This window comes from Thamnophis sirtalis, unplaced genomic scaffold (assembly GCF_051295495.1).
Source record: "Thamnophis sirtalis isolate CommonGarterSnake01/CBP01778 unplaced genomic scaffold, rThaSir2_p1.2 scaffold_8, whole genome shotgun sequence".
In the NCBI taxonomy this organism is placed as follows: Eukaryota; Metazoa; Chordata; class Lepidosauria; order Squamata; family Natricidae; genus Thamnophis; species Thamnophis sirtalis.
In genome coordinates, this window is record NW_028261388.1 from 1,233,194 (window position 1) to 1,245,693 (window position 12,500).

The 12,500-nt window shown below is 48.4% G+C and overlaps 2 protein-coding genes across 2 annotated transcripts in view; both read left to right on the forward strand.

The window, feature by feature from the left end:
* Positions 1 to 1,405: 1,405 nt before the first annotated feature.
* LOC106552335 (cGMP-dependent 3',5'-cyclic phosphodiesterase) lies at positions 1,406 to 4,880 on the forward strand. Its single transcript, XM_087720936.1, has 2 exons — positions 1,406 to 1,507; positions 4,569 to 4,880. Exons 1-2 carry the CDS (start codon positions 1,410 to 1,412, stop codon positions 4,807 to 4,809), a joined length of 339 nt encoding a protein of 112 aa, XP_087577062.1. The 5' UTR covers positions 1,406 to 1,409; the 3' UTR covers positions 4,810 to 4,880.
* A 5,434-nt stretch (positions 4,881 to 10,314) lies between these two features.
* LOC148044244 (disintegrin and metalloproteinase domain-containing protein 20-like) overlaps positions 10,315 to 12,500 on the forward strand; it is a 16,999-nt gene continuing 14,813 nt past the window's right edge. The window contains exon 1 of the mRNA XM_087722014.1: positions 10,315 to 10,408. Within this exon, the coding sequence (XP_087578140.1) occupies positions 10,315 to 10,408 (94 nt within the window). The remainder of the gene's footprint in view (positions 10,409 to 12,500) is intronic.

Consider the following 12,500-nt stretch of genomic DNA (forward strand, 5'->3'; position numbering starts at 1 on the left):
CCCAAAGAAGAGGGAGTCAAGCTATTCTCCAAAGCTCCTGTGGGCAGGACAAGAAGCAATGGGTGGAAACTAATCCAGGACAGAAGCGATCTGGAATTAAGGAGAAACTTCGCAACAGTGAGGACAATTAACCAGTGGAACAGCTTGCCACCAGAGGTTGTGGATGCTCCATCACTGGGGTTTTTTAAAGAGAGAGTAGACAGCCATTTGTCTAAAATAGTCGAGGGCCTCCTGCTTGGGCAGGGGGTTGGACTAGAAGACCTCCGAGGTCCCTTCCAGCTCTATTCTGAGCGAGAGGGAATAAACAACCCAGGGGCCTGGCAAACTTTGTCATTTGCTCCGAAGAGCCAAGAACTACACAAAGGTCCAGGTGGAGATTTAGAAATGAACCTTACTCCGTCTTGCAGACCGAGGGCTGCTACACGCCAGGAGAAGCCGGAAGCAAGTGATAGATGAAAGAAGGAAATCACTCATCTCTTTCTCTCCCTCTCTCCCTCTCTCTTTCTCTCCCTCTCCCTTTCTCTCCTTTCTTTCTCTCTCCCCCTTTCTCTCCCTCTCTCCCTCTCTCTTTCTCTCCCTCTCCCTTTATCTCCTTTCTTTCTTTCTCTCTCTCCCTCTCTCTCTCTTTCTCTCCCTCTCCCTTTCTCTCCTTTCTTTCTCTCTCCCCCTTTCTCTCTTTCTCTCCCTCTCTCTCTTTCTCTCCCTCTCCCTTTCTCTCCTTTCTTTCTTTCTCTCTCTCCCTCTCTCTCTCTTTCTCTCCCCCCTCTCTCTCTTTCTCTCCCTCTCCCTTTCTCTCCTTTCTTTTTCTCTCCCCCTTTCTCTTTCTCTCCCTCTCTCTCTCTCTCCCTCTCCCTTTCTCTCCTTTCTTTCTCTCCCTCTCTCTCTCTCTTTCTCTCCCTCTCCCTTTCTCTCCTTTCTTTCTCTCTCCCCCTTTCTCTTTCTCTCCCTCTCTCCCTTTCTCTTTCTCTCCCTCTCCCTTTCTCTCCTTTCTTTCTCTCCCTCTCTCTCTCTCTTTCTCTCCCTCTCCCTTTCTCTCCTTTCTTTCTCTCTCCCCCTTTCTCTTTCTCATCCCTCTCTCCCTTTCTCTTTCTCTCCCTTTCCCTTTCTCTCCTTTCTTTCTTTCTCTCTCTCCCTCTCTCTCTCTCCCTCTCTCTCTCTCTTTCTTTCCCTCTCCCTTTCTCTCCTTTCTTTCTCTCTCCCCTTTCTTTCTCTCCCTCTCTCTCTCTCTTTCTCTCCCTCTCCCTTTCTCTACTTTCTTTCTCTCTCTTCCTCTCTCTCTTTCTCTCCCTCTCTCTCTTTCTCTCCCTCTCCCTTTCTCTCCTTTCTTTCTCTCTCTCTTTCTCTCCTTCTTTTTCCCTCCCTCCCTCCCTCTCTCTCCCTCCCTCTCCCTCCTTCTCCAGGAGAAAGCCATGGGCAACCGTCCGATGGAGATGATGGACAGAGAAAAAGCCTACATCCCTGAGCTGCAGATTAGCTTCATGGAGCACATCGCCATGCCCATCTACAAGTGAGTGTTCCGGGCTTTGCGGGTTCAAGGTGTGCAGGGTTGGGGGTGGGGGTGGGGGGTGTTGTCTGTGTTCCTCAGGCAACCTCACAAGCAGGGCATGTGAGTGTGCGAGGCCTCTCCAGAGGGAGGAGAAGCGTGCAGGGTGCAGAGAGGGCTTCCCTCTGGGTTCGTGGCGTGCAAGATGGGAGCGTGGGGGAATCTCACAAGCAGGACGCACCAGCGTGCGAGCCCCCTGCCCCTGAAGTCCCCAGAAGACACTCCCAGATAGACTGCTCCTGTCCCTGGAGGCTCTCCTGTTGGCTTTTGGAGAGCTGGAGACCCTTCCTTGGGGTATTTGAGTCCTCTCTAGCCCCACAGGGAGATCTGATGGCCAGCCAGCCCTGCTCCCAGCCTGCTTCAGGAGCTCTCTCTCCCCGACATCCCCAGAAGGTGGTGGACAGTCCCAGATTGACTGTTCCTAGCCCTGGAGGCTCTTTCTTGGGATATTTCCCCCCCCCCCAATCAGAGTCCTCTCTGGGCCCCAGAGGGAGACTTGATGGCCAGAGGGGCCCTGCTTCCAGGCTACTTCAGAAATTCTCTTCCCGGAGAAAGGAGAGGAATAGGAGAAAGGGAAAGGCAGAGGAAGAATGGGAGGGAATGTAAGAGTAGGAAAGAGGGGAGGAATGGGAAGAAGAGGGGAAGGGTAAAGGGGAGGAAGGGGAAGGAGAGAAGGGAAAGGAGAGGAGGAAGGAAGGAAGGAGAGAAGAAAGAGAAGAAAGAGGGGTAGGAAGGAGGGAGGGAAGGAGGGCGGGAAGCAAGGAGGGAAGGAAGGAGGGAAGGAAGGAGAGAAGGAGAGAAGAAAGGAGGGAAGGAGGGAAGGAAGAAGAGAAGGAGAGAAGAAAGGAGGGAAGGAAGGAGGGAATGTAGGAAAGAAGGAAGGGGGGAAGGAAGGAGGAAAGGAAGGGGGAAAGGAAGGAGAGAAGGAGAAAAGAATGGAGGGAAGGAAGGAAGGAGGGAAGGAGAGGAGGGAAGGGGAAGGAGGGAGGGAAGGAAGTGGAGTAGGAGAGAAGAAACGAGGGAAGGAAACAGGGAGGGAAGAAGAAGTAGGACCGTTGTAAGACAAGATGGATCTATGGGATGTTAAAAAAGCAATCTTCAAGTATATTGTCAACTGTAGGGGAAAAATTGTTATAAATACATATTATTAATAACAGTTATGAGATCATATAATTGTGAATGTATATATGAAATTGATAAAATAAAATAAATTAAAAAAAAGAAAAGAAATTCTCTCCCCAAAGTTCCCCCCGGAAAGCAGCGGACCTTCCCAGATAGACTGCTCCTGCCCCTGGAGGCTCTCCCACCAGCTTTCAGCAAGCCAGAGACCCTCCTTGGGGTATTTCCGCCCCCTCCGGAGTCCCCACTGAGCCTCTTAGGGAGGTCTGACGTCCATCCGGTCTTCCTTTGGCTGTTTTTTTAAACAAAGTTTTTTATTTTTTTATTTTTTGTTGCATATTTAAAATCCTTTTGCAAATTTTCTCATGTGCGTAATTCATTTTGCATTATATTTCCATTTTCCATTTCAGCCGTATTGTTTTCTTCCCTTTCCCCTCCCACCCAGCTTAAAACAATTTTTTAAATATACATAAAGCGTTTCATTTTTATCCCTTCAGAAATAAACCAAATGTATTGTTTCCTTTCCCTCTGTTTTCTATAAGTAAACAGATCTCTTCAAATTCAGTATTGCATAGCATCCACATTTTTACTTAAATGAGCATAGAGACTATGATTAATAGACAAATGTTAAATAGCAATTATAAGAATGTATATTTATGAATGAATTTGAAAGGGAAAAATAAAAAAAAACCTTTAAAAAAATCAACATTTTACTTAATAACTTGCACAGTTAATAATATATTAGTAGAGTTCAATCCCAGCAACTTAGAACCGAGGAGAAATTTCCTGACAGTGAGAACAATTAATCAGTGGAACAGAAGTTGCCTCCAAAAGTTGTGAATGCCCCAACACTGGAAGTTTTTAAGAAGATGTTGGACAACCATTTGTCTGAAGTGGTGTAGGGTTTCCTGCCTAGGCAGGGGGTTGGACTAGAAGACCTCCAAGGCCCCTTCTAACCCTACGATTCTATGATTCTTTGGATCCATCCTTTATTAATCACATTTTTAACTGGCCCATGCTTGATATTATCGAACTGTAAAATGCCCAGAAGGACCAGGGGGGACATGATAGCATCTTCCAATATTTGAGGGGCTGCCACAAAGAAAATCTATTCTCCAAAGCACCTGAGGGCAGGACAGAAACAATGGGTGGAAACTAACCAAGGAGAGAAGCAACTTAGAACGAAGGAGAAATTTCCTGACAGTTAGAACAATTAATCAGTGGAACAGAAGTTGCCACCAGAAGTTGTGAATGCCCCAACATTGGAAGTCTTTAAGAAGATGCTGGATAGGCATTTGTCTGAAACGGTATAGGGTTTCCTGCCTAGGCAGGGGGTTGGACTAGAAGACCTCCAAGGTCCCTTCCAACTCTGGTAATCTATTCTATTCTATCCTAACTATCATTTACAGATGATATCATTTGCAGCAATTGGTTATGTCTAGTTGAATGAAAAGAAGGACCAGGGGAGACATGATAGCAGCCTTCCAATATCTCAGGGGTTGCCCCAAAGAAGAGGGGGTCAAGCTATTCTCCAAGGCACCTGAGGGCAGAACAAGAAGCAATGGGTGGAAACTAATCAAGGAGAGAAGCAACTTAGAACTGAGGAGGAATTTCCTGACAGTTAGAACAATTAATCAGTGGAACAGAAGTTGCCATCAGAAGTTGTGGATGCTCCAACACTGGAAGTCTTTAAGAAGATGTTGGATAGCCATTTGTCTGAGGTGGTGTAGGGTTTCCTGCCTAGGCAGGGGGTTGGACTAGAAGACCTCCAAGGTCCCTTCCAACTCTGCTATTGTATAGTATCTCTCACAGTGGCAGATCCCGTCTTAATTAGTTACATGCCATGATCACGATTGACCTATTTCATTTCATCTTACCAATCCCTTGTTCCGCTCTTCCCTTCCAGGCTGCTCCAGGAGCTCTTCCCCAAATCGTCGGAGCTCTACGAGAGGGTGGCCAGCAACAGGGAGCACTGGACCAAAGTCTCGCACAAATTCACACTCAGGGGCCTGCCTAGCAACAACTCCCTGGACTTCCTGGACGAGGAGTACGACCTGCAGTCCATGGGCGAGAAGGACGGCCTGAAGATGAACGGGTGCCTGGACGACGGGGAAGAAGACGGCCACCGGGAATCGGAACTGGAATGAAGGCGGCCGGAGATCACCCCCCCACCCCATCCCCTCTCTACTCGCCCCTCCCTCCCCACACACAAGTGCAACTTTGATTGCCCTCCCTCCCTCCCTCCCTCCCTCCCTCCCTCCCTCCGCCTTCCCCAGAGAAAGAGGGTGCTGAGGGGCTGCTGAGTTTGGAAACAAGAAATACCCCCCTCTTCTATTTTTTAATTTGTGCCGTGCACTTGACCTGCTGCAAACCAACATCTCCCCTTCCACTCTCTTCCCCATTTCACTCCGGGGTCCCAATTTCTGCATTTGGTCCGTTCGCTCTGGAGTCGCCCCGGTTTTAACCGCCGGTTCTGGTTTCCTTCTGAGCCGAGGTGGCGCAGTGGTTAGGGTGCGGTACTGCAGGCCACTTCAGCTGACTGATATCTGCAGTTCAGCGGTTCAAATCTCACTGGCTCAAGGTTGATTCAGCCTTCCTGTAAAGGTGGAATGCAGGCAGTCCTTGACTTACGGCCACAATGGCGCCCAGCTTTCCTGTCGTTAAGCGAGACGTGTGTTCGTTTGCCCCGTTTTACGACCTTTCTTGCCACAATTGTCAAGGGAATCCCTGCGGTTGTTAAGTTAGTGACGTGGTTGTTAAGCGAATCCGGCTTCCGCTTTGAGGATGCTGGCCAGAAGGTCGCAAAAGATGAACCCCTGACCCCGGGAATCCTGCAACCGTGGTAAATGTGAGTCAGTTGCCAAGAGTTTGAGTTTCGATCACAGGACCATGGCAACGGTTGTTAAGTGTGAAAAATGGACCTTAGTCACTTTTTCTTGCGGTGACATTGTAATTTTGGTCGCTAAATGGAACTGTTGTAAGTCAAGGACTACCTGTAATCCATGCAATGTCTGTCAGGGTTCCAAATAGCACCCAAAATTAAATCAGAGTCCAAGGCAAAGGATTCCTCAAAGTTCCAATTTATTAGGGGAGCCATGTTGGCCCATCTGGGAAAACCCGAATCTGAAAACTTCCCGGTTTTCTCCACCCAGTTGCAAGTTCAAGATCTTTCCCCCATCCCATGGTCCAATCTCCCACTGCCACTCTGACAGCTTCCACCCACCCAGTTCCGGTCAGGTGCAGAGGTGCAGAGACAAAGGATGACCTTGGCTTTCTAGAAAGAATGTTGTTATGGCTGCATAGCATCTAACCTCCTCCCATTTTCCCACCATAGAAAATGCATAGTAGAGGAATAGAAAGTGTGGCAGGCCAAAGATCCAAAAGAGAAGATGATAATGTCGTAATTTTGAAGAATCCTAGATCTGGCTTTAGAGAAACCAACTTCCGGCCACTCTCGCTTGGAATAGGGGATTCCTTGTGCGTGTCTCCTCCTCCCCCCCCAGAAGTCCGAGGTCAAAACTGGGTCCCTACTGGAGATGAAATATTTCTAATTGTAAATACAAATTCCAGAATCGGGAAAGGTGTGACTCTGGGTTTCTGCAACACACCTGCCGAGGGGATGCGATTCCTGGTGGGTCGATCTGGTTCTGGCTCCTTGCAAACCAGGTGATCCCACAGAACCAAGGTAGGGCTTGTTTCCTGGAGCACAGCATGGTGGGAACCCAACCCTTGTGTTCTCTGGCATTTCAGGGTTTAGCGAATTGTAGGAAACCCCACCATGATACATACTTCATGGACAGCAGATTGGACAAAGTTTTTGCCCGTCCATGAAACAACGAAAGTGGATTCTTGGGTCTTGAGTCTCCATTTCTGGAGCAGGCGTGAGACCCAAACATTCGTCAGTGATGTTGGGTCAGCGATGTTCTGCCTTGAGGGCCATTCTGTGAACCAACAGTTGTTTCTGACAACTGACATGACCTATCTTCTGAAAGTCTACCCTTACTAGGGCTCACAAGAACTTTCCTCCTCCCTAAAGAATTTAATGAAGGCCTTCAAAGGAATCTCCCTTTTTAAATACCTTCTCAGCTTGGTGGAGTGTTTGGTGAACATCTTCCAGGCTTTTGAAGGTGCTACATCATGTTCTGGCCCGTTTTGTCCCCATTGCTTCTTGAGGAGGACGAGTGAGATGGTTCTCAGAGGCTATTTCCCATCGGATGGAAGAACCAACTCTTGCCGGCAAAATTCTGGGTTCTCCAGAAGTTTAAAGGTGGGCTGAGATGGAGAAGAAAGAAGAAGAAGTCAAAGAGGGGACCTCTTGAGGAGAAACTACAAGAAAGGGCGGATTTAATCCCATGGAAATTTTGCACAGTTTTTTTTTTTAAATGTATTTAGGACGCCTTCAACAATCTGGCTTTCAAAAACTTAACCTAAAGTGAGACCAGAGAGCTGAAATTTTATTACTGGCGAAATTCCTCTTTGCTCCTTCCCAGTCTCCAGTTTGCAAGCGTCAAATTCGAAATATTTTGAATCTCAAGGGACATATTTTGAATTGAAGGCGTCACCTTAATGGGTGTGATGGGCACCCATCAATTTAACAAATCATCCATTATTTCATCCCTGACCTCTTAGATTCCCCCTCTCAGATGAGGTTTAGCTGGCGGCAAAAGGATTCCTTGCTGAATTTTTTTTTTAAGAAAAACGTTTAATTTTTTGGGATTCGACGTGGGTCCCGGGTTCGAATTTGAATCCCGCACCCTGTTTTGCTCCCCCATCGAGCGGGCGCCAACGGAGGGTGAGGTTTGGCTGCGTGTCTCCGGCTGGTCCTCGCTTTGCAAAAGTTCTTTTCATCACTGCCAACTTCTCTTATAACTTATAAAAAAAAAGAAAACGGGTCGTTTTTTTTTAAAACGGAGAAAAACATACATAAATCGTTTCTCTCCCACGCTCATAATCACGTAAGGGCTCCCAAGAATTGTGCAGGGCTTAATTCACTGATTGCAACAGATTTCCCCTCCCCGTGGTTTAATTTCACGACGACCCCTTTTGAGTTGCGAATGGCCAAATATTTATCTTTAGAACAAGGTTTTATCGAGCGTGGCCCCTTTAAGATGGGTGGACTTCAACTCCCAGAATTCCCCAGCCAGCAAAGCTGGCTGGGGAATTCTGGGAGTTGAAGTCCACCCATCTTAAAGGGGCCACACTCGATAAACACTGCTATAACTATAGATCTAACTATAGTTTCCTCTGGTGTGGCTCAGCCCTTTCTGGTTTTAACGTGGGTGTGTATGTGATTCACACTTTCTCTCCTGTGTGCCTGTGTGTGTGTGTGTACGCCTACTACTGTACGTGCGCGTGTGTATATATAAATATATATATGTATATATCTATCTACAGATTCTGTTTGAAAGAGTCAAGCTTTTTAACTTTGCTCAACCCAAGTTGCCCAGCTCGGTGCAAGCGAGACACTTTCGAGGGAAAAACCCGGTTGGGGGAAAAAGAAAGAGAAAGAAAGAAAGAAAGAAAGAAAGAAAGAAAGAAAGAAAGAAAGAAAGAAAGAAAGAAAGAAAGAAAGAAAGAAAGAAAAGGGTTTCGTTTGACAGGGATATAAATATTGGCGTGCGTGTGAAAAACAAAAACAAAATTTCTCTGCAGGTTTCCTTGTCTTTTTCTTACCGTCGTTAACTCTTCTGGTTTTAGGGGTTCGGCGAAAAGGAATACCGAGTATTTTCTTTTCCAATAAATTTCATATGCAAACGTCTAAATGGCTCCGGTTTATTTTTATTTTATTTTATTTTTAACAGAAAAGGGGGTAGGTGTGGCAGGTCAGATCAGATCCCCGAATTGGCCGACGTAGCAATGTAGCCAAAACCTGTTTTTTGTGGAATATTGAAATTCTATTTATTTAATAGCAGGTGGCTCAGTGGCTAAGACAGTTGGAATGGCCGTTCGAATCCCTAGCGCTGTGTAACGGAGTGAGCTCCCTTTACTTCTGCCAACGTGGCAGTTCGAAAGCATGTAAAAAAACGCAGGTAGAAAAATAGGAACCACCAGCAAGGAGTTTGCCTTTAGGGGCAACTGCTGAGACATGAAGGGACGCAGGGGCTAAGACGCTCAGCTTATCGATCAGAAAGATCGGCAGTTTGGTGGTTCGAATCCCTAGTGCCGCGTAACGGAGGGAGCTCCCGTGATTTGTCCCAGCTTCTGCCAACCTAGCAGTTCGAAAGCAGGTAAAAAATGCAAGTAGAAAAATAGGAGCCACCTTTGGTGGGAAGGGAACAGCGTTCCGTGCGCCTTCGGCGTTGAGTCATGCCGGCCACATGACCACGGAGACGTCTTCGGACAGTGCAGGCTCTTCGGCTTTGAAACGGAAATGAGCAGCGCCCCCTAGAGTCGGGAACGACTAGCCCATATGTGGGAGAGGAACCTTTACCTGATTTATTTAATTCCTCCGTCTGCTCCTCAAGACTTGCAACCACATTTCAAATGTTCAGAGGTGGGCTGGCAGCCAAGGAGATCACAGCCTTCCTGGTGTCATTGCGTCATCTCCACAGGTAATCATCCCAACCTTAGCCAGGGTTGGGTTAAATGACCTCTGAGGCCCCTCCCAACTCTACCCTTTTTAGGTTGCATGATGGAGGACCTCCTTTTGGCCTTCTGGAAGTCAACCATCCATGGTGGTGGTGGTGGAGAAATAGTCTCTGGAGTCTTCAGGTGTAGATTTCCTGGAGCAGGCTGGCTAGAGGGTTCTGGGAGTTGTAGTCCAGGTGTGTCTGGAGTGGGGGTGGGGTCAGTTTGAAGAAGGGGATCCTAAGAATGGATAGAACATGCCGTCAACGGAAAATGTTCAGGACAGATTGACCCAATGCAGAAGACTTTGTCCCCAGGGCTGCAAGAACTATATTGGCCACTTGGTGGGACTGTTGCCTTACGAATGAAACCCCAGGATGAGGTCCATTGGTCTGGTCAACTGGTCAACTGGCTTCTTATTCTGAGGATGGCTCAGTGAAGTTTACTTGGATTTCCCTTCCTATGATTTGAATCATTGGAACTGAAGTTGCCTCCAGAAGTTGTGAATGCCCCAACATTGGAAGCCTTTAAGAAGATGTTGGATAGCCATTGGTCTGGAACGGTATAGGGTTTCCTGCCTAGGCAGGGGGTTGGGCTAGAAGACCTCCAAGGTCCCTTCCAACTCTGCTATTGTATTATTGTATTATCCCTTATGCTTGGGCATGAGTGAGGACATCCCCAGATCTCAAGACATCTCACAAAGTAAAGAGCCCCTATTGGACCAGCCCATCCTCTTCCTCCATCACCACCATCTTATCAAAGGTCTACAGCAGAGATCTTCAAACTTGTCAACTTTAAGACCTGTGGACTTCAACTCCCAGAATTCTCCAGCCAGCTATGCTGGCTGGAGAATTCTGGGAATTGAAGTCCACAGGTCTTAAAGTTGACAAGCTTGGGGACCCATGCTCTATAAGGTGGACCTCCAAGCCCTACACGCATTCCAGAAGGACATCACCGAGGCCTACAAGGAGAGGAATGGATAAAACCTCTGGGCCTCAACCTCTGGCCCCTTCCAGCCAGACCAAGGCAGTCTGCCCTGTGAATTTGAATCCTTTAGATAACTCCCAGGCCTATCATGAGCATCGATGGCAGAGAAGGCCCTCTACTGTGAGAAGGTGGGCTTCCTTGGACAATTGGTGGCCCTCTGGGAGAACAGACCGATGGACGAGAAGGGCAGAGGTTGTTATGTTGAGGGGAAGGGAAGGCAGAGGAGGGAGGGAGGGAAGAAGGAAGACATGAAGACGAGAAGAAACAGAAGGAGGTACGAAAGGAGGGAAGGGGAGAAGAAAGAAGGGGGAGGAAGGGAAGGAGGAAGGGGGAGGAGGAGGGAGGGAAGAAGGAAGAGTAAAGAGAAGGAGGTAAGAAAGGAGGCAAGGAGAGAAGAAGGGGGAGGGAGAAAAGGAGGAAGGGAGAGAAGAAGGAAGACAAGAAGAAAGAGAAGGAGGTAAGAAAGAAACAAGGAGAGAAGAAGGAAGGACAGGAAGGAGGAAGGGAGGGAGGGGAGAGGGAGGGAGGGAAGAAGGAAGACAGGAAGATGAGGAGAAAGAAAAGGAGGTAAGAAAGGAGGCAAGGAGAGAAGAAAGAAGGGGGAGAGGGGGAGGGAAGAAGGAAGACAGGAAGACGAGTAAAGAGAAGGAGGTAAGAAAGGAAGCAAGGAGAGAAGAAGGGGGAGGGAGGAAGGAAAGGAGGAAGGGAGGGAAGAAGAAAGACAAAAAGAAAGAAAAGAAGATAAGAAAGAAACAAGGAGAGAAGAAGGAAGGACAGGAAGGAGTGAGGGAGGGAGGGCGGATGGAGGGAGGAAAGAAGGAAGACAGGAAGATGAGAAGAAAGAAAAGGAGGTAAGAAAGGAGACAAGGAGAGAAGAAGGGAGGGAGGGAGGAAAGGAGGGAGAGGGAGGGAGGAAGGAAGGAAGACAGGAAGAAGAGAAGAAAGAGAAGGATGTAAGAAAGGAGACAAACAGAGAAGAAGGAAGGAAGAAGAAAGGAAGGAGAGAAGGAGGGAGGAGGGAGGGAGGAGGGAAGGAAGAAGGAGCGAGGGAACGAGGGAAAGGATGGGAAACTGACTCCTGGAGGAATCAGGACAAAAGGAGAACTTTTTGTACCCAATCCGTAATCCAACGTTGGAATTCCCAACACGAGATCCAGTGCTGGCCATCAACTGCGTTGGCTTCAAACAAGGCTTGGACCAACTCAGCAGCCAGTCTACAGAACTAAGAGCCTGGATGGGACCAAAGGGCATCTTTGGGAAGGCTGAGAACTTCTAGGCCCAGCTTGGTTGCTTGGTAGTGGAGAGAAGAGGCTGCTGGAGGACAAGGTCCCATTAGCAGGACACAGCTTCTGCTCTGAGTTTGGGCCTCTTGCTAGTCCATCTCTCTGGGGTTCTGGTGGGTGAGTGCCCTAGAGACCCAAAACCAAACGAAGAAGGGGTTCTCGGGGTGACCCTCCCAACACAAAAGTCCAGCAGGGAGGTCCACCAAGAGTGAGGAGGCCCACATGTCAAGATGGTTGCTACCAAGATGTTATTTATTGTGCCTGGAGATACCTTGGGTGGCCAACATCTTGGCTTCTTGGCCATCATCTTGGGGACCCCTGCAAAATCCACAGAGTGGGCAGCAGGAACATGGGAGGTTTTTAAGAAGAGATTGGACAGCCATTGGCCTGGAATGGTGTCTTCTGCTTGAGCAGGGCGGGTGGACTAGAGCAGTGGTCTCCAACCTTGGCAATTTTAAGACCGGTGGACTTCAACTCCCAGAGTTCCTCAGCCAGCAAAGCTGGCTGAGGAACTCTGGGACTTGAAGTCCACCGGTCTTAAAGTTGCCAAGGTTGGAGACCACTGGACTAGAGGACCTCCAAGGTCCCTTCCAACTCTGTGATTCTAAGCTTGGCCCGCTGAGGTCAAAGGGCTTACCATGAAGCCACAGTGGCCTCGTTTCCATTCATTGTGTCAATGAATGGAGGTGTGGACCACCCTGGGGGTCATTGCCCTATGCGCAATGAAGGTCAGTTCTGGCCTTAGTTGACACCATCAATCCATCACAACCTGTTGAAGATGTCACAAACAGAACAGGCGCCACCAGCAGCCAATGGGGCATTGGAGGGGGCGGAGCCCAAAACCCCCCAGGCAATTATGGCCCTCAAAAGGGGAGGAGCTCCCACCTGGCTGAGAAAAAAGGGGCGGTTTCTGGGAGCTGATTGACAGCCGGCCTTCTCAGCAGCTGGAATTGTGAAGCACTCTGTGACAGAGCTACTGGGGGGGTGGGACTTAAGCCGGA

What these genes read in the sequence shown, in the direction of transcription:
- LOC106552335 (XM_087720936.1), top strand. Translation starts at nt 1,410, where the DNA reads ATGGGCAACCGTCCGATGGAGATGATGGACAGAGAAAAAGCCTACATC. An exon ending in ATCGCCATGCCCATCTACAA is followed by an intron (nt 1,508 to 4,568) that starts GTGAGTGTTCCG and finishes CTTCCCTTCCAG; the next exon opens with GCTGCTCCAGGAGCTCTTCC.